Source organism: Astyanax mexicanus, chromosome 5 (assembly GCF_023375975.1).
Source record: "Astyanax mexicanus isolate ESR-SI-001 chromosome 5, AstMex3_surface, whole genome shotgun sequence".
Classification (NCBI taxonomy): Eukaryota; Metazoa; Chordata; class Actinopteri; order Characiformes; family Acestrorhamphidae; genus Astyanax; species Astyanax mexicanus.
Genome location: NC_064412.1, coordinates 44084902 through 44107666, shown reverse-complemented (window position 1 = coordinate 44107666; position 22765 = coordinate 44084902). Strand labels below are relative to the sequence as shown.

Genomic DNA, 22765 nt, shown 5'->3' with positions numbered 1-22765 from the left:
TAGGTTCTGGGGTTTAATAACAGATGGTTGGAGCTGTGCTGGTTAGATTAGTAAGTTCTGGGGTTTAAAAACAGATGGATGGTGCTGTGCTGGTTAGATTAGTAGGTTCTGGGGTTTAACAACAGATGGATGATGCTGTGTTGGTTAGATTAGTAGGTTCTGAGGTTTAATAACAGATGGATGGAGCTGTGCTGGTTACCGTATTTTTCGGACTATAAGGCGCACCGTATTATAAGACGCACTATCAAAGAACGCCTATTTTCTGCTATTTTTCCATACATAGGGCGCATCGCATTATAAGGCGCGTTTAAGTGACACTAGAAAGGGTGCCTATATCAAAGTGAACAGGGGTGGCGCCATGTTTCCCTTCCCCCACCGGGGGTGGTCGCTTGCCGGTGGAGCGTCTCAGTATACAAAATCTAGCTCTTTCAAAGTCAAACGAGTGCTGGATATTAATCTACACAGATTCCTCTCCTGAAAACTGTTTATTTGGGTGAGTAACGTGCTTCAGTTTATTTACAGTAAGCTTAGATTTCCAGATGTCCACTAAGGCTTGCTGCACCAGCGTTAGCATAGCTATCCGCTAGCACGCTAGCTAGTCACCTAAACTAGTAAAGTTAACCCAAACTTAAACGACAGCGTTACACTGAGTAATCCTGCGTGTTCTGGTAAGACAGTGAGATATTAGCTAGCGATTCGTCCCCCGTAGCTTGTTTTAACACGGTAAACAAGCAGATTACAGGCTGATAAAACTCACCTCTGAGAGAGTTAGCGCTTAGCATCTAGCTAATGCTAGCCAGGCAAAGCAGCACAGACTTACAGGCCGATAACTCACCTCTGAACGGTGAACGCTTAGCGATTAGCATCTAACTCTAATAATACTGCTCCAGCAGTATTAAAAGTGCTAAATTTAGAAAATACTGATCTCTGAACAGTGAAAAAGCTAGCTAGCTAAGCGGTTAGCATCTAGCTAATGCTATTTATTGCTGCTCCAGCCTCGGAGCGGCAGGGCTCTGCACGGAGTGTGTGTTTACTGCTCCTTACACCTGACGGGTAATATGTAGATAATACTGATCTCTGAACAGTGAATAAGCTAGCTAATGCTATTTGCTGCTCCAGCCTCGGAGCTGCACGGCTCTGGACTCTGTATAGCACTGAAACTTTGTATAACGCTGCACAGAGTGTGTGTTTACTGCTCCTTACAACCTGACGAGTAAAATTTAGATAATACTGATCTCAGTGAATAAGCTAGCTAGCTTAGCAGTTAGCATCTAGCTAATGCTATTGCTGCTCAGCCTCTGAGCTGCACGGCTCTGGACTCTGTATAGCACTGAAACTCTCTATAACGCTGCACGGAGTGTGTGTTTACTGCTCCTTACAACCTGACGAGTAAAATCCATAAATCCAAAATCCAAAAGGCGCACCGTATTATAAGACGCACTGTCAATTTTTGTGAAAATTAAAAGTTTTTAAGTGCGCCTTATAGTCCGAAAAATACGGTAGATTAGTAGGTTCTGGGATTTAATAACAGATGGATGGAGCTGTGCTGGTTAGATTAGTAGGTTCTGAGGTTTAATAACAGATGAATGGAGCTCTGCTGGTTAGATTAGTAGGTTCTGGGGTTTAATAACAGATGGATGGAGCTGTGCTGGTTAGATTAGTATGTTCTGGGGTTTAATGACAGATGGATGGAGCTGTGCTGGTAAGATTAGCAGGTTCTGGGGTTTGATAACAGATGGATGGTGCTTTGCTGGTTAGATTAGTAGGTTCTGGGGTTTAATAACAGATGGATGGTGTTGTGCTGGTTAGATTAGTAGGTTCTGGGGTTTAATAACAGATGGATGGAGCTGTGTTGGTAAGATTAGCAGGTTCTGGGGTTTGATAACAGATGGATGGTGCTTTGCTGGTTAGATTAGTAGGTTCTGGGGTTTAATAACAGATGGATGGTGCTGTGCTGGTTAGATTAGTAGGTTCTGGGGTTTAATAACAGATGGATGGTGCTTTGCTGGTTAGATTAGTAGGTTCTGGGGTTTAAAAACAGATGGATGGAGCTGTGCTGGTTAGATTAGTAGGTTCTGGTGTTTAATAACAGATGGATGGTGCTGTGCTTGTTAGATTAGTAGGCTCTGGGGTTTAAAAACAGATGGATGGAGCTGTGCTGGTTAGATTAGTAGGTTCTGGGGTTTGATAACAGATGGATGGTGCTGTGCTGGTTAGATTAGTAGGTTCTGGTGTTTAAAAACAGATGGATGGAGCTGTGCTGGTTAGATTAGTAGGTTCTGGTGTTTAATAACAGATGGATGGAGCTGTGCTGGTTAGATTAGTAGGTTCTGGGGTTTAATAACAGATGGATGGAGCTGTGCTGTTAGATTGGTAGGTTCTGGGGTTTAATAACAGATGGATGGTGCTGTGCTGGTTAGATTAGTAGGTTCTGGGGTTTAAAAACAGATGGATGGTGCTGTGCTGGTTAGATTTGTAGGTTCTGGGGTTTAAAAACAGATTGATGGAGCTGTGCTGGTTAGATTAGTAGGTTCTGGGGTTTGATAACAGATGGATGGTGCTGTGCTGGTTAGATTAGTAGGTTCTGGGGTTTGATAACAGATGGATAGTGCTGTGCTGGTTAGATTATTAGGTTTTGGTGTTTAATAACAGATGGATAGTGCTGTGCTGGTTAGATTATTAGGTTTTGGTGTTTAATAACAGATGGATGGTGCTGTGCTGGTTAGATTAGTAGGTTCTGGGGTTTAAAAACAGATGGATGGTGCTGTGCTGGTTAGATTAGTAGGTTCTGGGGGTTGATAACAGATGGATAGTGCTGTGCTGGTTAGATTATTAGGTTTTGGTGTTTAATAACAGATGGATGGAGCTGTGCTGGTTAGATTAGTAGGTTCTGGGGTTTGATAACAGATGGATAGTGCTGTGCTGGTTAGATTAGTAGGTTCTGGGGTTTAATAACAGATGGATGGAGCTTTGCTGGTTAGATTAGTAGGTTTTGGTGTTTAATAACAGATGGATGGAGCTGTGCTGGTTAGATTATTAGGTTCTGGGGGTTGATAACAGATGGATAGTGCTGTGCTGGTTAGATTATTAGGTTTTGGTGTTTAATAACAGATGGATGGAGCTGTGCTGGTTAGATTAGTAGGTTCTGGGGTTTAATAACAGATGGATGGTGCTGTGCTGGTTAGATTAGTAGGTTCTGGTGTTTGATAAAAGATGGATAGTGCTGTGCTGGTTAGATTATTAGGTTTTGGTGTTTGATAACTATTGACCTTATTTTTCTGTATATCGTTTTTTTTCTTGCCCCTTTTTGGATTTAATGCATTGTTGGACTTTGGTTATGAACTTGAACTGTGTATTGTACTTCGATTCCTGTATCTTGTGAGATTATTGTTTGGCTATTTTGGTTATTACATCTGGTTTTATGCCTGTTGATAAACTAATCATTGCATTTTACTCGGCTAGCGTCACTTCTTCTAGTCTTTCTCTAGTCAACTTTTTACGACGAAATGCCAGAACGTTGGTTTGGTCCGAACAAGATGCTTTCACTTCCCTCAAGGGCATGTTCACTACGCCCCCCCTTTTGAAACTCCCAGATCCCAAGGAGCCCTTCATAGTTGCAGTCGATGCATCCAATGTAGAGGTTGGTGCTGTCCTCTCCCAAAATGTTGGTTCTATCAGTAGGATGCATCCTGTAGCTTATTTTTCCCACAAACTCTCCCCAGCTGAACGGAATTATGGTATGCCCATCAAATTGGCATTAGAAGAATGGCGACATTGGTTAAAGGGAGCATTACACCCATTCGTGGTAATAACTGACCACAAGACTTAGAATATTTGAGATCAATGAAAAGTATGAACGCTGGTCTTTGTTTTTTGTCCAGAAATACTAAAGCTAACGCACTTTCATATATTGGTATGAATCAATATTTTTCTGAGGGTAAACCTGTTGCTGGTGCACAAAGATATTTGCTTGGAAAGTTCACTTGGTGAAGTTTCCACCACACCTGGGGATTTTCTTCTCATCAATGGTGGGTGTTAACAGGTAGCTGCTTAGCTGTTTCAATGGCATCATTAGGCTGGACAGATTAGTCCAGAGAAACGACCTCTTTGGCTTTTCAGATAAGGTTGTTGAACTCTGTGTCTTGTGATCTCTTCTCCTGTATAATTAAAAAATAAAACCCAATTAATTTTTTTTTTTATAAGTGCAATTGGTTGTTGGTTGGAGAGGATTGGCCTAACCGACCTGGCACACAGACACGTTCTAGCACTGGGTGCTTACAAACCGGATTTGGCCGTAATCAGGGCCGGATTAAAAGAATGGGCTGAAAGGGCTGCAGTCCCGGGCCTCGTCACTAGGGGGGCCTCCGGTCGCTGAATGTCAAATGACAAAATTAATAGAAGAAAAAAAACAAAACGAAAACGAGCGGAAATGTCGGGCCAAAGGAAACACATTGTTCAGTCGCTCGCTCAGAACTGGAGAGAAGGTGGCAAGAGAATGGTTGTCATACTCCCCATCTACTGGAAATATGTTTTGTTTTTTTGCAAACTATTCAGTAACGATTCGTCCGCTTTCACGCACGGATTCTCTGATTGGAAACATTCAGTTGACCGAGTTAAGATTCACAAAGCGGGCCAGCCCCATAAAAAGGCTGTGCTTACTTGGCTTGCGCGCACGCAGGTGCGTGGGATCGACGCGGGGCTGCAGGATCAACTGAAAGATGAGGCGAATTACTGGAAAAAGGTATTGAGAAGAGTTGTGGCTGTAATAAAAATTTCTGTCAGAGCGTGGGTTCGCATTCTGGGGAGAAAATGAAACACTGGGCTCAGTGCAAAACGGGAATTATTTGGGCATCTTAGAGTTGCTGGCAAAGTTTGACCCTTTTTTGGATGAACACTTAAAACGTTTTGGAAATAAAGGACGGGCGACACCCTCCTATTTGACATCGACTATATGCGAAGAGTTTATTGCACTCATGGGCCAGCGAGTTCAATCAGAAATAATAATGCAGCCGCAACACGCAAAGTATTTTTCACTTATTGTGGATTCTACACCGGATTTGAGTCACATTCACCAACTAACATTTGTGGTGCGTTATGTGTCTCAAGAGGGCAAGGTCTTTGAGAGATTTTTGAAATTTCTGCCCATTTTTGGCCATACAGGCGAGCCTTTTTGACTCCGTCACAGGTGTGCTGCAGGACATGCACATTGACATTAAAAATGGCAGGGGACAGTGCTTTGACAATGCGTCTAACGGGATTGCGGGATTGCATGCCCGAATTCAGGAAATTGCTAATTGGATTCCATGCACGGCCCACTCCCTGAACCTTGTTGGGTCTGTAGTGTGAATTGTTGCCATGACCCCAGCTCACCAAATCACCAGTTTCGTACTTTCTTTTTTCCTATATTTTCAAATAGGCCAATAGGTTTATTCAGATACATTTTTTTCCCATCCTTATTCTGTCAGCTTTGTCAACACTACTGCAATGATAATAAAGCTACCCTTGAATTGAAATTAATTGAAATGATGGGGGGGTTTGGGGTTATTTTTTATGTATATTATTTTATTTTTGTACCTGTGTGTACAGTTTTTCATTTTAACATTTTAGAATTTGTTAGATTACATTAGCATTTTGAGCTTAGTTTAGTTATTTTCCTATTTCCTATTTATTTTTCACTTTTTATTAAATGCTGTTATTAATCCACCTGCGGAGCTTTAAACGCGTGGATGAGCTCGCGGGTGATTCTCACGAAAAACAGATTTAAAAGGGTTCACACTTGAAAAATTTCAAAAGGCATTTAAATATAAAATTTCTTTTTGTTATGCAAGACTAGGGTCTGAACTTTTTAGAAATACTTTTTTTTTTTAATTTTATAATTTTTTTTCTGTATATTTTGCACCATTTTAGTCAGTCAGAGCACACACATTCTCAGTACCGCAACATGATAACACAGAACAGATATGGTTTAAAAGTTACACATTTGTTACTTTTTAAATAGATATTATTAACAGTTGTGCTCATATGTGTATATAACCCAGAAAATATTATATTTATAAGTTTCCCATTTTTTTTTATTTTATGATTTGTCTCATTACCGCAACAGATTTCATGATTCATGTCCTGTCTTTTCAGGATATTTAACTGAAAAATTACATGTATAATTTCTTATTTAGTACAGATGACCTATGAAGAAATACAATTTATCCAAATACCATTATAAACTAGAATTTGTTTTATAACAGTAAAATAATTAGTAAATAAATATGTGTTGCGGTAAAGAGAATGGTGTTTCGGTAAAGAGAGTCAATGTTTCGGTAAAGAGAGTCATTACAAGGATTCCTACTTAATTAACAATAACACTTTACACAACAAACACAGAGTGTGAATGCTGTGAATAAATAACAAATTCTAATGATGTACTTCTTGAGTTTTGTATGGAGTAGTAATATTGAACAAAATGTGGTATTTGCTGTTGAAAATTATTCTCAGTAAGACTCAAGCTGTGAAAATATCCTATTTTGAACTGTGTATTTTAATAAAACAAATTTCAACATACCTCATTAGACATAAATTCCTTAAAACTTTAAACATCACTGTATAACTAAATTGAAATGGAATGTTTAAATACAAAATAAGTAATTCAACATCTCATAAAACAACTTTTTTATTAAGTATTAATTTCATGACAGATATAAACATCAATGTACAACTAAATTTAAATTAAATATTTAAGTATGAAACAAGCAATTCAACATCTCATTAAACATCTTTGTATTAAGCATTAATCTCATGAAAAATGTAAACATCAATGTGCAACTAAATTAAAATTAAAGATAAAATTAAAGAAAGTTGTTTAATGAAATGTATATATGTGTGTATATATATAAATTTCATATATATAATATATACATTTCATGAAACAACTTTTATTGTTATAAACTGTTAATAAAGGTTGTTTCATAAAATGTGTATATATATATATATATATATATATATATATACATATAAACAGTTTATAACAATAAAAGTTTATAAAAATAAATTTCATGAAACAACCTTTATTAACAGTTTATAACAATAAAAGTTGTTTCATGAAATGTATATATTATATATATGAAAATTATATATTATATATATATATATATATATATATATATATATATATATATATATATATATATATATATATATTATTATTATTATTATTATTTTTATATATTATTTTTATATCTTATGCGGAAGTTATATGGGTGTCACTGCCCTGCTACATAAATCTGTTTTTTATCTGAAATTGCATCATGTATTGTTTTATATATTGTTTATTATAAGTAAATAAAGGCTTTTTTATGAAACAATATATATATATATATATATATATATATACATATATATATATATATATATATAAGTTCATGTCACTTAAAACATTAATTTCTCTTTACCGCAACAGTGAATCTCTCTACCGCAACAGGCCTTAAATTGTTGCGGTGTATGAGAAGGCTGTTGCGGAGTATGAGGGACCTTAACCTTCTTTGATCTCTGTGGGGCCACCATGATGCCTGGCTAAACTTTTGCTAGCTTTTTGTATTTAGACTTTAAAAACCTTAAAAATTCCCAAAACACAATAACATTTTCATTTTTTTAAACATTAAAAACTAGCTGTTTCGGTAATGAGAAACAAAAAGTTGTGTATGCTCGCTGACAACCAAGTTTTTAACATTTATCTGGAGAGGTATAAAATTAGGTGCTTACCTGGTAGCCATCTTGGGTGTCATACTAAAAGGTGTCCCCCCTCTCAAAATGGCTGTTTTTTTTCTGTTCCTTGTGGTCTTAAATGGTGCTTGAAAATTGTTGCGGAGGCTGAGAACATTGGTTCTGACCAAAGTTATTTTTCTAAATATTTTCTTTTCTTTTACCAATGAATTCCAAGTAATACATTTTTATTGACTGTAACAATTTACTTTATGAGATACATTTAAGTTTTTTATTATTTATTTATTTTAAATATTAAAATTGTGTAATTGAAGAGCCGAGATTCAGCAATGGACGCGTTGCGGTACTGAGAATTTCACACTAAATTATAAAAAATACATAATTTAAAATATCACAATGTCTACTTTTAATCACTTCCAATATAGCCTTTGATGAGATGTTTATAAACCAGTGTTTCCCAAATTGATAGCATTTACCTGTTCATCACACTCCTTAATGCCACCTCATTAGTCTGATTTCGTGAGAATCACCCTCGCGTTCACGCTCAAATTCAGGCAGACAATCTAATCTCTAGTATGCAGATCTATATTATTATTGTTATTAATTTTCCATTCTTATAAATAGCAGGATACTTTAATTTTTATCTCTCTGCCCGGATCCGACCCGGCCCGAGGAAAGTAATGGAAAATCTCGGGTCGAATCCAGTCCCGTTTTTCAAAGTAAAGATTTTGCACGTCACGCGGTTAATATACCGTCACCATATTTAAATACCGTGGTATACCGAAATACCGCCCAACCCTAGTGTATGCTGTCGCTGATGTGTCAGTGTGTTCGTGTGAGGTCATGCGTCAGAACATGATATTAAGGGCCTCATCCTGGTAATTAGCCCCGGGCCTCAGAAAGTGTTAATCTGGCATGTAATGCTTACACCACGTTTGTGTCAGAATGAGTGAGTTCACTATTCTTTAATGTCTTTTAATTTACACATAAAGTTGACACTTACCGATCGCAAGATGGAGTCTGTGGCCAAAACACTGTAGCCTGGTCCACTTGTTTATTTCGACTGCCTTCATCATGTTAGCTGCATCATCTGAGGTTATGCACACCTCTCCCTCTTCATTTAAACCCCAGTTGGCCAGTGCGTCTTTTAATCTTTTATTATTATTATTTTTTTTATTTGATAAGGCTCAGTGGTTCGGTTTGACCACATATCTGTTGTTGTCACGTAGTACTCCCCGTTTCAGAGCTCCATTTCAACTTTCTTCCTACATGTAGTGTACAGTTCTGGTATAGCGACTTGACTGATGTATGTGTAGGATGGTATTTTTTTAAGAGTCAAGAGAAGGTTTTGGAAGCCAGTTTTACACATTCTCAATGTGTAAATGAGCACCATGTCTTTAGCCAGGTATTTCGTGATAGCATCTGTTATCTCACGGTGCCTTCGCAAGCTTTTTTATATGCCGAAATGTGTTTGAATGCCTGTGTAACGGAAGTTTGCCTGGCTGTGGCAGGTAATTGTGCCCGAGTTAGGGATTGATCCCTGGACCTTTAAAACATGCACTCATCATAAAGGTGTCTGTGATGCTTCTTCAGATGTTGATAGAGGTTAGTGGTATTATCTTGTGAGTTTAGTACCGATGCTCGACATGTCTTACACAGTACCTGTTTTTTTGGCCAGGGTCAGTTTTCCTGAAACCAAAATGATCCCACACACACAATGTGCCATTTTTCTTTGGTACCAACTCGTCCACTGGACTTTGGGTCTCACACAGTTCCTCAGATGAAAGGTTCATCTGTTTTTTCCCCTGGCATCCAGTGCAGTGCAGCTTGTTTTTAACTTTTAGCTTCTGCTCGGTATGTGTCCACTAATTTCAATGGAGAGAGTCTCTGCATGCTTCGGTGTGTGCTGGGTTGCGCTGCGTTGAATGCAACCCGCCGTCTGTGTCCAGCCAATCGCGGAAGAGCAGGCTGCATCTTCACACACACACTTGAATGCTATTGGCTAATTCAAATCGCAGTTCCTGCAATTAAAAATTCACGTTCAACCCTATTCTATAGCCACTTTGGGCCCTCAATTAAAGGGTTGTTGTTATTTCTTCTGTCACAGTGTATTTAGTGGTAGATAGTCACTGCCAGTTTTTCTACTTATTTTCCAGTTAGCTGTGATAAATATTGGATCACATTCATAGACAAGTCATAGACATAGAAATCGGCCAAGGAAAACAACAAGGCTCAACATTATGGCAGAGGGCAAATTTACCCCTTTTTGTATATATTTTTTTGTCTTAATCTCTGGTCGAGAATATCTCTCCATTATAATTGCATGTGTAATTATTAAAGACAATTAAGATAACCTTTAGGTTATCCATACATTAGAGCTTAGATTGAGCCTAACCTGTCTACTGAGTCCATGCACGTTCTGTCCAAAACCAACCCGGCCCTCCCCACATACTGTCCCCATAAAACCCAACATTTTGACTTTTTAACTACAGTTCCGTGTTGTAGGTGTCTGTATTTCCTGATTTCTGCCCTTAAAAGCTCTCTATTGTGTTGCACGCAATGTGTGAAATATAAACCAATGCAGACGAGGGGAGAAGCTGGGTATCGGGTCCCATTGTCCAATGGGAATTTTGACCCATTCCTGTTTACAGAAAATCTCAAAAAAGGTTTCAAGCATGTCACTTGGCAATCAAAGTTTGAGCATCCTTCACAGAATAGGATTATGGGTTTGGCCACTCCAGGATCTTAATATGCTTCTACTTAAGCCACTCCTTTGTTTCCTTTGCTGAATGTGTTGGGTCATCATCATGCAGAAAGACCCATCAAGACCCATCTTCACTGTTCTGTGATCAGGAGGTTCTCATTCAAGTTTTTACAGTATTGTACGGTGCTGAAGCCTTCATGTACTTTTAGTGAACAAACAGACCCAAAGAAGAATGTTTTTTACCTCCGTGTTTGACAGTGGGAACAGTGTTCCTGGGCTCTGTTGGCCTCAAAAATGTAAAACTGCTGGAGTGGAAACAGCGCTTATAAATAAATTAACAAACACAAAAACTAAATGTATTCTATCAGTAATTTCAATTAGTTTTAGTTAGTTTTATAAACACACAGTGTTTTTCTTTTAATTACCGTTTTTATTAGATACCATATTACCATATTTATTAAAATGTTTTTTTCACTTTCAGTTTTCATTATTTCGTTGGTTTTCGTTAACTATAATACTTGGTTTCTTGGCTATATTGTGATTATCACGGCAGAACTTTATATAAAATATATATATAGCATTAAAAAAACAGATGCCTATGTCACAGACTATTTTCTGGAGCCCGACCCGAGCCCAGTTCGGGCAGAGAATCTAAGCTCTAATATTAAAATATCGAAACCGAACCAATACCGTGGCCCAAGAACCGTGATACGAACTGAATCGTGGCCACACTGTACCTTTGCGCCCCTACTGTGCATTAATATTCTCCTTCAAGCTCAGGGTTTCCGCCACGTTCATTTCAGTGCGGCGGTCCGCCACGCCTTCGTTCTTCCCCGCCACCCTTCGTGAAAATTCGGAGCCCGGCGTTTTTCCCGCGCTTGATCAGCGTTGCCCCTTCGGGGGTGGAAATCGGTAGTTAGTCATGCAGTGCCAACATAACGCGCGCGCGAGAGAGAGAGTGTGAGTATAGGACACAGCGAGAGAGAGAGACTGAAACATAACGCGAGAGAGAGAGAGAGAGAGAGAGAGCGAGAGCGCGCCTGTAAATAGCGAGAGAGAGAGACTGAAACATAATGCGAGAGAGAGAGAGAGAGCGAGAGAGAGAGAGAGAGAGAGAGAGAGAGAGAGAGAGAGAGAGAGAGAGAGACTGAAACATAATGCGCGCGCGCGAGAGAGAGATGAATTAAACAGTGATTAAACAGCTTCAACTTACGCAGGTGTCCACTCAGGCTCACTCACCTGGTGGAGTGAAAATCACGCTATGTTTCTGTTTCTGGAGCTGTCATAAAGCAAGGATGTAGGGCCCTAGAATAGAGGCACCCTAGAACAGCTCTGTGATGCATTTGTTTTCACGGTCCAGTAAACATTTTATTGTAATTAAATTAAAGATTAAAGATATTATTTGTCTGTTTTAATAAGCACAATTTTTTATTAAATTCAATAATATTTTTTATTTTATTTACTCATTCTCACATTTAAAATACCTAATACAGATAAGAGCGAATAAATAATACATATATATTCTGTTGTGCCCTTTCTCCTCTGTTATGTATAATTTAACATTTTGTGTTGCACACTTTTACGTTTACCGTATCTGAAAAAAGAACAATAAGGATTTATTTTAAAGAAACCTACTTTTTGCAACTTTTTGTTTTAAGTGGGCATTTTTCAGTGACAGTTGGAAATAAAGAAAATAACTGGAAACATGTGTAATTGTGTTATATCGTGATATCATTAACGTGATATAAATTATCGGTTCCCAACCGGGGGGTCCTGCCACCGCACCTTCAAGGAAATCCTGGGGGAAACCCTGAAGCTACAGTAATAATATATTTAAAAGGGCTAAAGTTACTGCTCCTTTTTTTACCTGTATCCAGAGTGAGAGTTTTATCACTTGTGCTGAATAAATAATTCTGTACCCAACTTTTGTCCGAGCTGTGAAATGATAATTAATTGCAATCATCTCTATTTCTCTAAGTAAATAATTGTAAAAGCTGTTTGCTGTTTGTTGTTGTTTTTCTATTTTACTCAGATAAAAAAATACAGTGTACAGCAGCAGGAGCTCCTCTGATAAAATGCTGTTTGCATTTCTCTCCACAGTGCTGAGCTACTATCATTCCAGTCTGTAAGCTTGTTATGCTAACTAGATAGTGCAGGCTAGCGAGCTGTACAAGTATGCTTTTTTGGTGGTACTGTTTTATGCAGAGCTCTGTAGCACCTTCAGTGTTATGGCAGTATGCAAAAAATGCATACCAGAGGGGAAATTAAATATGGTATACCAGTTTTTAAAAAATACGTCTCCACAGCACAAAACAGATATTACGACTAAGTTTACGTTCTTCAGTAAAAGGGATCCTTATTTAAGATCCTTAGTTGAGGTTTTAGAACACTACCCATTTACGCAAAATACTATGAAAGAAACAATCAAAACCACTTAATTTCTTAGTTGTAATAATGTTACAACTTGTGTCTTGTGTTAAATCGTAACTCCTATATTGTGATATGTAGGATATTGGCAAGTTCTTGCCAATATACAGCCCTGGAAAAGACAGCATGGGAATTAAAGAAAAATGTCTTAAATAGAGAGCAAAGCAACAGTGCTAACAATCCGCAGCACTGCATGATATGCTGTTTTCTAGGGTTCCAGCAGTAACTGGTTTGATGAATTCCATTAAATAAAAATGCACGGTTATAATACAGGGGATGCTTGCTTATTGCTGGTACTTGGTAAAAAGTCAAGCCTCTCCTTTCCAATTCCTTGTTGCTGGCACAGAGAGATGATTTTGTTTGTAATTCTTACATGTTTTAGATCATGAAAAAAACTCAAGTTCTCAAAAAAAGATTTTTAATATTAAGATTATCTGAAATTATAGAGATTAGGGTGGGACAAAATATTGATATCACATATTGTTTTTGTTTGCAATACATTATAGCATCAAATATTGTTTTTTTTATAGAAACATAGGCACTCCCTAAGACTCCCCCAATTTGACTATGCTTTAATAAATAGGCTAAACCTGTGGTGAAATATATTGGTTGTTAAATTTTGTGAAACTGACACCAATAAATTCATTGTTTCTGGTATTTGCTTATTTAGGAGCATTTTATTTTCTTCAGTAACACAGATGCTTTAAAATATCGTAGAGAATTGTCTTGCGATATATTTTGACTATCACAGAATCACAGTATAGTGATATCATTGCTATTGTGGGCAATGTATTATCTCCTAATTCACCAATAATATGCTAAATGCAGAATATGTTAATGTTATGTTTTGTGCTTTAGGTACTATTTTTTGTGATTATTAAATAATTTTACCAGACTTTTTCAGTGCAGGACCCAGTACATTTATACAGTGTGGTAGTACTTTTAATTATGTAAGCACTTCCTCCACATCTAGTGCCAACATGGAGAATAACATGCTTTAGTTATATAACATTATATAGTTACATGCCATTTTTAAATCAGCTTTCACAGCTAACAGCAGGTGATCAATAAAGGAACAGTCAGCTGTACTGTACTAACAAAGAGAAGAGCGTGAACAAAATGTGAGTGGGCGACCACACAAGTAAACAAAGGCACACAAAGGCAGCTATATACTTGTACAGTTTGTTCTACAATTTATCCACTGTAAATGATGTTATCCTACTATGTGTTTTGCAAAATGATGCACATTGTAATGCTTTACAACCTTTTACATATCACATCAAAGTGTGTTAACATGTTTATTACAATTGTACCCTTTGTCCTTTTTTAGCTGCAGCATCGAAACATCAGTTGAATAAAGAGCACCGGTATTTCTATTTTACTCATTTACCTGTCTACAACACAATATCTAACCATTTATATTGTGATTACCAGACAAAACACAATTTAAATCATTGATAAATGTATCATTGATCAACAGTGCTCCCTTTTGTCCTCCGATACTGTATAAAAAAACAGAGCTGGCAAGGTACCCTTTAAAACCAACAGATACAGTCCAATGTTTTCCAGACATTAACTGAACCTCTATCCACTCTAACTCTTCCATAATTTATGATGATGGCTATATTTGGAAAAATGGGTTTAGGGGGCGGGGATTTTTAAAGAAGAATTACAGCAGCCAATAATGCAACGGTAGGTGATGGAAGTAGGTGCAGTATTTTATGCTGGATTGCACAGGAAGCATACAGAATGCTTTGCATTGCAAGTGCTGTGTTTACAGCACAAGCAAGCTATTGTCTATGTAGGACAGCATTTTTAGTATTTTTAGTAGTTTGGTCATTCCAAACTCCTGGGCGTGCACACAGCTTGGGATTTATTTGGGTTTTTTGTGGTGTACTTTACTGTTAAAAAACGTATTCCAGTAATTCCAGTAGTGAGTAAGGAAACCAGGTCGAGTCAGTAGTTTACGCCTGCTGGCTTTTTTTTTTTTTTTTTTACAAATAGAAAACATGAAATATGTATCGAGTCAGGAAACCTACAGGGTGCATTTTAAGTGCTGTGTTTACAAGCTATTGTCTAAGGAACATTGGACAAAAATGAGCTTTCATGAGGTTTCCATTTCGTGTGGAATAACATCTAATAATGCGAAAAGGAGTCAATAATTCAGTGGTGGGTAATGGAACCAGACCAAACCAGATACAGCCTGGACTCGATGCTACCGAAAAGCAGATGCAGCCTCAGAAGCATCCACCTACACCTTGCATCACATCCTCTATTCTATGATTCAAATTTCCCGATCCAGCTTAAACAGTGCAGACTGGAGGTGCAGGTGGAGACGTATATTCAGCCTACCTCCACGATGAAGGTCCTTTCTTCTCCACAAACAGACACCACCCAGAAGAGGACGTTAAAGTAGCAGGTCTTCCAGCAGAACCCAGGGAGCCCAGTCCGTTTCCCCTTCCTCGCTCCCCCTCCGGCCATGTCTGGACCCTCCCTGCGCTCCTAAAGAACCTCTAGATTCCCTTCCTTTTCCTTTGTTATCTCCACCAGTTTATCATCTCTCAGCGGGCGCTCGCAGCGCCGTCGAGAGCTCCTGAAGCGTCTCAGGATGAAGATGCGAAGTGACGAGGCGTCCGTCAGTCCTTCCGTCCGTCAGTCCCACACACATACTCATTCAGCTCGAGACCACTCAGCCTGCGCGTGGGCATGCGCGCGACAACACGCATATGGGGCTTCATTAACGCTGAACGGCAACGCGAAATATAAATATATTTATACACACCGCGCGCCTTCTTTCTCCCTCTGCGAGAATGTATGTACGGCAGCCGAGAATGACCTGAACACACTCGCGCGAATACACACACACACATGCACACACAGATGTGTCTATAAACAGACTTACACAATCACCCAAGCAATGGCTCCGTACAGTAAGTTGAGTATTTAAAGAACTAGTTCAGCAAAACATCTCGTTTGAATGAATCTTCCTATAGCTCAGGTGTAGCAGCGTCTTCAGTTTAATGACTGGGTTGCGTTCATACTGCAGGTAAAAGGTGGATTTAAAAGCCCGTTTGGGCCCTGTCATGGGCGTGTGAACAGCTAAAACTGATTTTTAACTTTCAGAGTTAATTCCTTGCTTAGCAGTATAAACGACAATAAACAATAAAATATTTGTTCCCAATAACAGAAGCACCAGCCCAGCTGGCACAACCGACCTTCAACCTTGAATTGTGGATGAGATATGGTTAAAGTAATGTTTGTTGTTGTTTTAATGTTGAAACAATGAAACAACATTAAAAATGTTAAGTTTGCAAAAAAATAACGTTGAATAAACATAATGTCCTCAACCTTACATTTCATCATACAATTTCAAAAACAGTTGGATGGAGGGATGATGATCCATTTAAAGTAATTGCTTTTTTGGCACCAATTCCTTATCATATCTGAGGGGGGTGTTCATGTTCTATTAGTTTTACTGTTGTGTTTTTGAGATCAGATGTTGAATCAGATTGGTAGTGGTGGGTAAGATTCTTTGTACTCTATAGCTTTACTACAGTGATGTAAATGTATTGTTAACACTGTTAACCATAGGATTTACTAGTTTTAGTAAGGTATGCTCTAAAACTCTGGTTTATTAAAGGTTGAACGTATGCCATTTCAATGTTGGTTTACTTTTCAAAATTCACACCAAACCGAACATTGATTCGGCCATAACATCAACATTGATTGACGTTACAAATGTTTCCCTCCTTTATTACTGTTTGTCTCGATTGTTTGCATGCCTCATACTCTCAGAACACATACACAATGGGCAAAACTGAATCTGTGATAACCAGGTATGACGGAGAAGTCAGACAGATTTAACATTAAGTCTAATAATTTATTTCTAGCAGCTTTGGGGCCTAATAGGAGAACTTCTGTTTTATCACTATTTAATAGGAGGAAGTTGCGCGACATCCATGATTTTACATCTTTTACACAATCCTCGATTTTCTTTAATCTCACTCTGTCATCAGGTTTGGCTGATATGAAGAGCTGCGTGTCATCCGCATAACAATGAAAATGTACATCATGTTTTCTAATAACTTTGCCCATTGGGAGCATATATAATGTAAATAATAACGGTCCTATTATCATTTATATATTAGGACCGATATTTATATATTATTTGTCCTTTACAAACTGATAACGATCGGTTTAGTATGATTTAAACCATGATAAGGCAGTTCCAGTTACACCGACCATGTTCTCTAATCTTTCTAAAAGGATAGTATGATCTATTATATCAAAGGCTGCGCCTTTGGGAACTGTATCAAATGTGCAGGATGTGCTGTTTTGAAGAGGAGATACTTTTCTTTTGTTGTGGAAGTGGGTTAAAGACTTCCAACCTAACTTCAGTAACAGAGTTTTGTTCTAGATCAGCCACACCACATGACAGACAGTACTATTAATCTGTTTAATTTCATCCTGAATGTTTTCAATTTTCTTATCGAAGAAGTCCATAAAAGCGTTGCTGGTGTGAATGGCAGACATCCCAAGTTGCAAAAGTTGATTTCAGGGAGGTTACCCTACCACCACAACCCCCCTGCCAAAAAAACAAAAACAAAAAGAAACTTGCACACATAAACAACAAAACTTTACTTTTATATTAATTACTTTTTTTTAATTAAATTTAGAGTATTCAGAGGTGAAATGAGTTTTATCTTTTTTTTTTTTGGAAGGCCCTGCCTCTGCTTTCCTTTTTTTTTGGAAAAAAAAGTCTTAATTTGACAAAAATTGAAAGTTACAATATCACAAAAAATTGCACAACATCAAAAACATTTCATATCATATTACAATAATTATTAATATTGCCTCCGCCATGATCTGCTTTCTCTCACTCACTGAACAAATCCCGTCCGGGAGAGGGGAAAAACACTGCCCGCCCACACTAAAAACTGATTGGCTGTCTCACAGACTCTTTGCAGAGAACAGGCCAATCAGAACCCTCTTTGTTTTCTCTCTCTCCTTCCCACACGTGATTAAAGAATAAAAGTCTTTCGCCTGTGTGCAGGTTTGGGGCACTTGTTCTGAATTCCGGGAGATTATATGTGACTCCCGGGCATCAGGGAGCCACTACCGAAATGCGGGAGACTCCTGCAGCTTCAGGGAGACTTGGTTTGTCTGGAATGGCTGGAATCTGAGGTTCAGTATCTGCCTGTTTTTTTAGTTAATTTGGAAATAACAATATAGAGAGCTCTAGGATTATTTTTATTCATCTCGATCTGTGAGGCCAGATACACTGAGCGGGCTTTATTAAGTTCTTTTCTATATTTGATGTCTTTCCACGCAGAGTGAAACACTTCCAGTTTAGCTGATCGATATTTACGCTCTACATTTCGACTAACTGCTTTAAGGTACAAGTTTGATCATTGTACCACGGTGTGAGCTTTTTCTGTCTCTCTATTTTATGTTTAAGGGGTGCTACACCGTGTAAAGTAGAACAAAATGTATTTTCTAAACCTTCGGTTAGTTTGTCTAGTTCTTCTGGGTCTACAGGAGAATACATTATAGTTGATAAATCTGGAAGCTTATCAGTAAATTGTTGGGCTGTAAAAGACGTTATTGAACCTTTAATGGAGAAGCTGGGGGATGTACGTATATCATGACTAAGATGTAATTTAAATGAAATAAGGCAGGGGTGTCCAAACTTTTTGTTGGGGCCAGAAGGAGAGATATATTTGAAGTCACGGGCCACACTCTGTATAAAACAAATAATGAAATATACCACTTTAAATAATACATTTTCCTGATTATTTGTGACAGTGTTGTGTAAACTAAGATTTTTCAAAGTGATGTTTCATTTCATGATGTCTCTTAATATTAAACTCTGAAACATTTAGTCTCTTTGTCCCATTTTTCTGCGCTACAACTGAGCACCCTCTCTGCTTTTAGACTCTTTGTCCCGTTTTTCTGCGCTACAACTGAACACTTTCTCCACTTTTAGACTTTTTGGCCTGTTTTTCTGCGCTACAACTGAACACTTTCTCCACTTTTAGACTCTTTGGCCCGTTTTTCTGCGCTACAACTGAACACTTTCTCCACTTTTAGACTCTTATTTACAGTACTGCAGTTTTCTAGTAAGTAGATTTCCTACCTATTCTCATTTCTGGCAGTCCGGATGATGGATGCTACAGTGCAAATCTGTATGACAGGTGTTCGCTCAGGTGACAAGTCAGTGTGCGTAGTAAGATAGTAAACTTTAGAGTTTTGAATAACTTTGAACCAAAGATTTTCTTCATGAACATAGTGTATCGTTTTTAGAAAAAAGTGTGTTTTAGAACTGCAATTTAAGTGTAAAGCAGTAACTGTGCTTGCAGTTTAGAAGAATTTGTTCAGGAAGTTAATGCCAGTTTTTGTGTGTAAACAATCAAGTGTAAAACCATATTACTAGTACAATCCACTTGTTTAAAACATTTTAAAAGTAAAATATCTCTCAAAATTATTTCACAATACTGCTGTCGAACACTAAGATCATGTGTTTGTTCAACTGTTTGTGAGCAGAAACAGAAGCACAAAATCAACTTTTCCAGTTACACAGCTGAATATAAACTTGCATTGCAGTGTGAACAGCAAACAATTGACTTTACCATTTCAATTCTGAAAACGTATCTGTTTTATTTAAAGCTATTGCTATTTAGAGTTCTAACAGCTGACATGCATATAACATTGCATCTACTACTCATTGATAGTAAAGCCTTTAGGCATTTAGATCTTTCTCATCTTCCATCAGAAAATATGGCAGAATGGCAATATTTAGCATGCTGTTTAGCAGTAATGTCTTAGTTTAAGGTCATTCAAAAACATCTGTGCTACTAGTCATCTTGTTTTGCATACAAGAATGAAAAATATAGAGTTTCTCAATGAAAAGTTTAATCATTTGTAAACACAACACAATGACGGATAGAAATAAACATCTAAGTTACTTATGTTAGAAACAACAGTAAATTTACACACTCATGAAGCCCTCTGGTGGCTCAGGCAGGGGGTCCAAGCAACTTCTCAGACAGCTTAAAGCAGAAAAACAGCCCTGCCCCAAGGCTGCATTTCAGGACATGTCTTGTAAAAAAAAGTGTAATTGCAGTGTTTTTGCTGCTGCTAAGACAAAAACCTGGTACTTGTAGCACAATTCTTTGAAATTCAAATAACCAGTCTGTTAACCTGTTACACTAAACTATAAACTCACACTTTTATCCAACCTAATCACAGTTCCCTACTTTACATACACAAACACCCTGTGTCTATTTATACTATTGATACAATTTATGTTGCCTTCATGCAAAATGCTTTTTTAACCTGCATACATTTTATTAACAAACAAGATTACCCACTAACAAAATTCTGGATCTTGTTTATTTGACAGTTTTACAAAATGTAAGTATTTTCTTTTACTTTTTACTATTCTCTAAATGTAGCAACACGTCTACCTCTTACAATTACCAAATACTGAATTTCCTTCACATAAGCTCATTTTGTTTTCCCAACACAAAAACCTCCATCAAGATCAAAGAATTCTTTCAAAACACTAATGCATGTTCTCTGTTCCAGAGCTACATGTAGTATTTTTGTCATATTTTTTGTCAGAAAGCATTTTCGTCATATATTGTCTACAAGTGATTGAGTAATATTCATTATATAGAGCTATAAAGTAGACAAAAAATAATCTTTGGCAGTCATTCAGTAAAAGAACTGTAAATACATGAAATTGTTGCCAAACTCTTAATCCCATATGTATAAAATTAAAATATGCACATACAACCATAATTTTTATTCTTATGCATCTCACTTCTCCTGACACAACTATTCGTTTCCCCTATCCTGGCACAACTAATCAAGTCAAATCAAATTTATTTATATAGAACACACTGAACATATAATAAAGAACCCTCAGTGAGCGTGGAGGCAAGGGAAAAAAACTCCAGACCTGCAGGAGGAGGAAACCTTGGGAGAACCAAGACTCACATTTAAGGAGGACCATCCTACCACTGGTCAAACGGCTTTTAAATTAATATTAAGTCATTATGCATTCACACAGATTTAATATATCCAGGTGTTTATCAGCACAAGTAATGAAATTAGCTAGAGTTCATTTCAACTACGATGCAGTCAGTAGTGGAGAGTGAACAACTAGAACAACTAGTTATGTTGTATAAGCTAGACGATGAGCAGCTGATCTGTGGTGGGTGATGGAGAAGAGCTGACTTCCAGTCCTCTGTTCTGGCCGGACAGAGGACATAACATCCTGAGGGTCCAACATCCATCCAACTACTTCTTTTGCTTCTGAGAGATTCTGTCAACAACAAATTGTACTTTTATTAAGTTTTCAACATTGAGAGTTTGTCAATTACAAATTGTGCTTTCCATAGGTTCTAAACTTACTCACTCCCTACCCCCCTATTCCCCTCTACACTGATATCATTGCTAAAGGTAGTTGATGCTCATCTGTCGCAACATTGCCTTCTTTCTTCATAAGATATTTATATGGTAATTTGAAATCCCAGCTAAAGTGACGACCGTCTGAAGACCATCAACCCTGTTCATTTCCCTCATCCTATCACACCTGTTCATTTCCCTCATCCAATCACACCTGTTCATTTCCCTCATCCTATCACACCTATTCATTCCCCTCATCCTGTCACACCTATTCATTCCCCTTATCCTGTCACACCTGTTCATTTTCCTCATCCTGTCACACCTATTCATTTTCCTCATCCTATCACACCTATTCATTCCCCTCATCCTGTCACACCTATTCATTCCCCTTATCCTGTCACACCTGTTCATTTTCCTCATCCTGTCACACCTATTCATTCCCCTCATCCTGTCACACCTATTCATTCCCCTCATCCTGTCACACCTATTCATACCCCTCATCCTGTCACACCTATTCATTCCCCTCATCCTGTCAAACCTAATCATTTCCCTCATCCTGTCACACCTGTTCATTTCCCTCATCCTGTCACACCTGTTCATTTCCCTCATCCTATCACACCTATTCATTTCCCTCATCCTGTCACACCTATTCATTCCCCTCATCCTGTCACACCTATTCATTCCCCTCATCCTGTCACACCTATTAATTTCCCTCATCCTGTCACACCTATTCATTTCCCCTCATCCTGTCACACCTATTCATTTCCCTTATCCTATCACACCTATTCATTTCCCTTATCCTGTCACACCTATTAATTTCCCTCATCCTGTCACACCTATTCATTTCCCTCATCCTGTCACACCTATTCATTTCCCTCATCCCGTCTCACCTATTCATTTCCCCTCATCCTGTCACACCTATTCATTTCCCTCATCCCGTCACACCTATTCATTTCCCTCATCCTGTCACACCTATTCATTTCCCCTCATCTTGTCACACCTATTCATTCCCCTCATCCTGTCACACCTATTCATTTCCCTCATCCCGTCACACCTATTCATTTCCCTCATCCTGTCACACCTATTAATTTCCCTCATCCTGTCACACCTATTAATTTCCCTCATCCCGTCACACCTATTCATTTCCTTCATCCTGTCACACCTATTCATTTCCCTCATCCCGTCACACCTATTATTTCCCTCATCCTGTCACACCTATTCATTCCCCTCATCCTATCACACCTATTCATTTCCCTTATCCTATCACACCTCTTAATTTCCCTCATCCTGTCACACCTATTCATTTCCCTTATCCTATCACACCTATTCATTTCCCTCATCCTGTCACACCTATTCATTCCCCTCATCCTATCACACCTATTCATTTCCCTCATCCTGTCACACCTATTAATTTCCCTAATCCTGTCACACCTATTCATTTCCCTAATCCTGTCACACCTATTCATTTCCCTTATCCTATCACACCTATTCATTTCCCTAATCCTGTCA

At 38.1% G+C, this 22765-nt stretch overlaps 1 protein-coding gene across 1 annotated transcript in view; it reads right to left on the bottom strand.

Annotated features, from left to right (window-relative positions):
- The window catches only part of mmp24 (matrix metallopeptidase 24), a 52068-nt gene extending 36387 nt beyond the window's left edge, over positions 1-15681 (bottom strand). Inside the window, exon 1 of the mRNA XM_022664419.2 lies at positions 15197-15681. Coding sequence (XP_022520140.1) covers positions 15197-15325 — 129 coding nt within the window. The 5' untranslated portion in view covers positions 15326-15681. The remainder of the gene's footprint in view (positions 1-15196) is intronic.
- Between the last annotated feature and the right edge of the window lie 7084 nt (positions 15682-22765).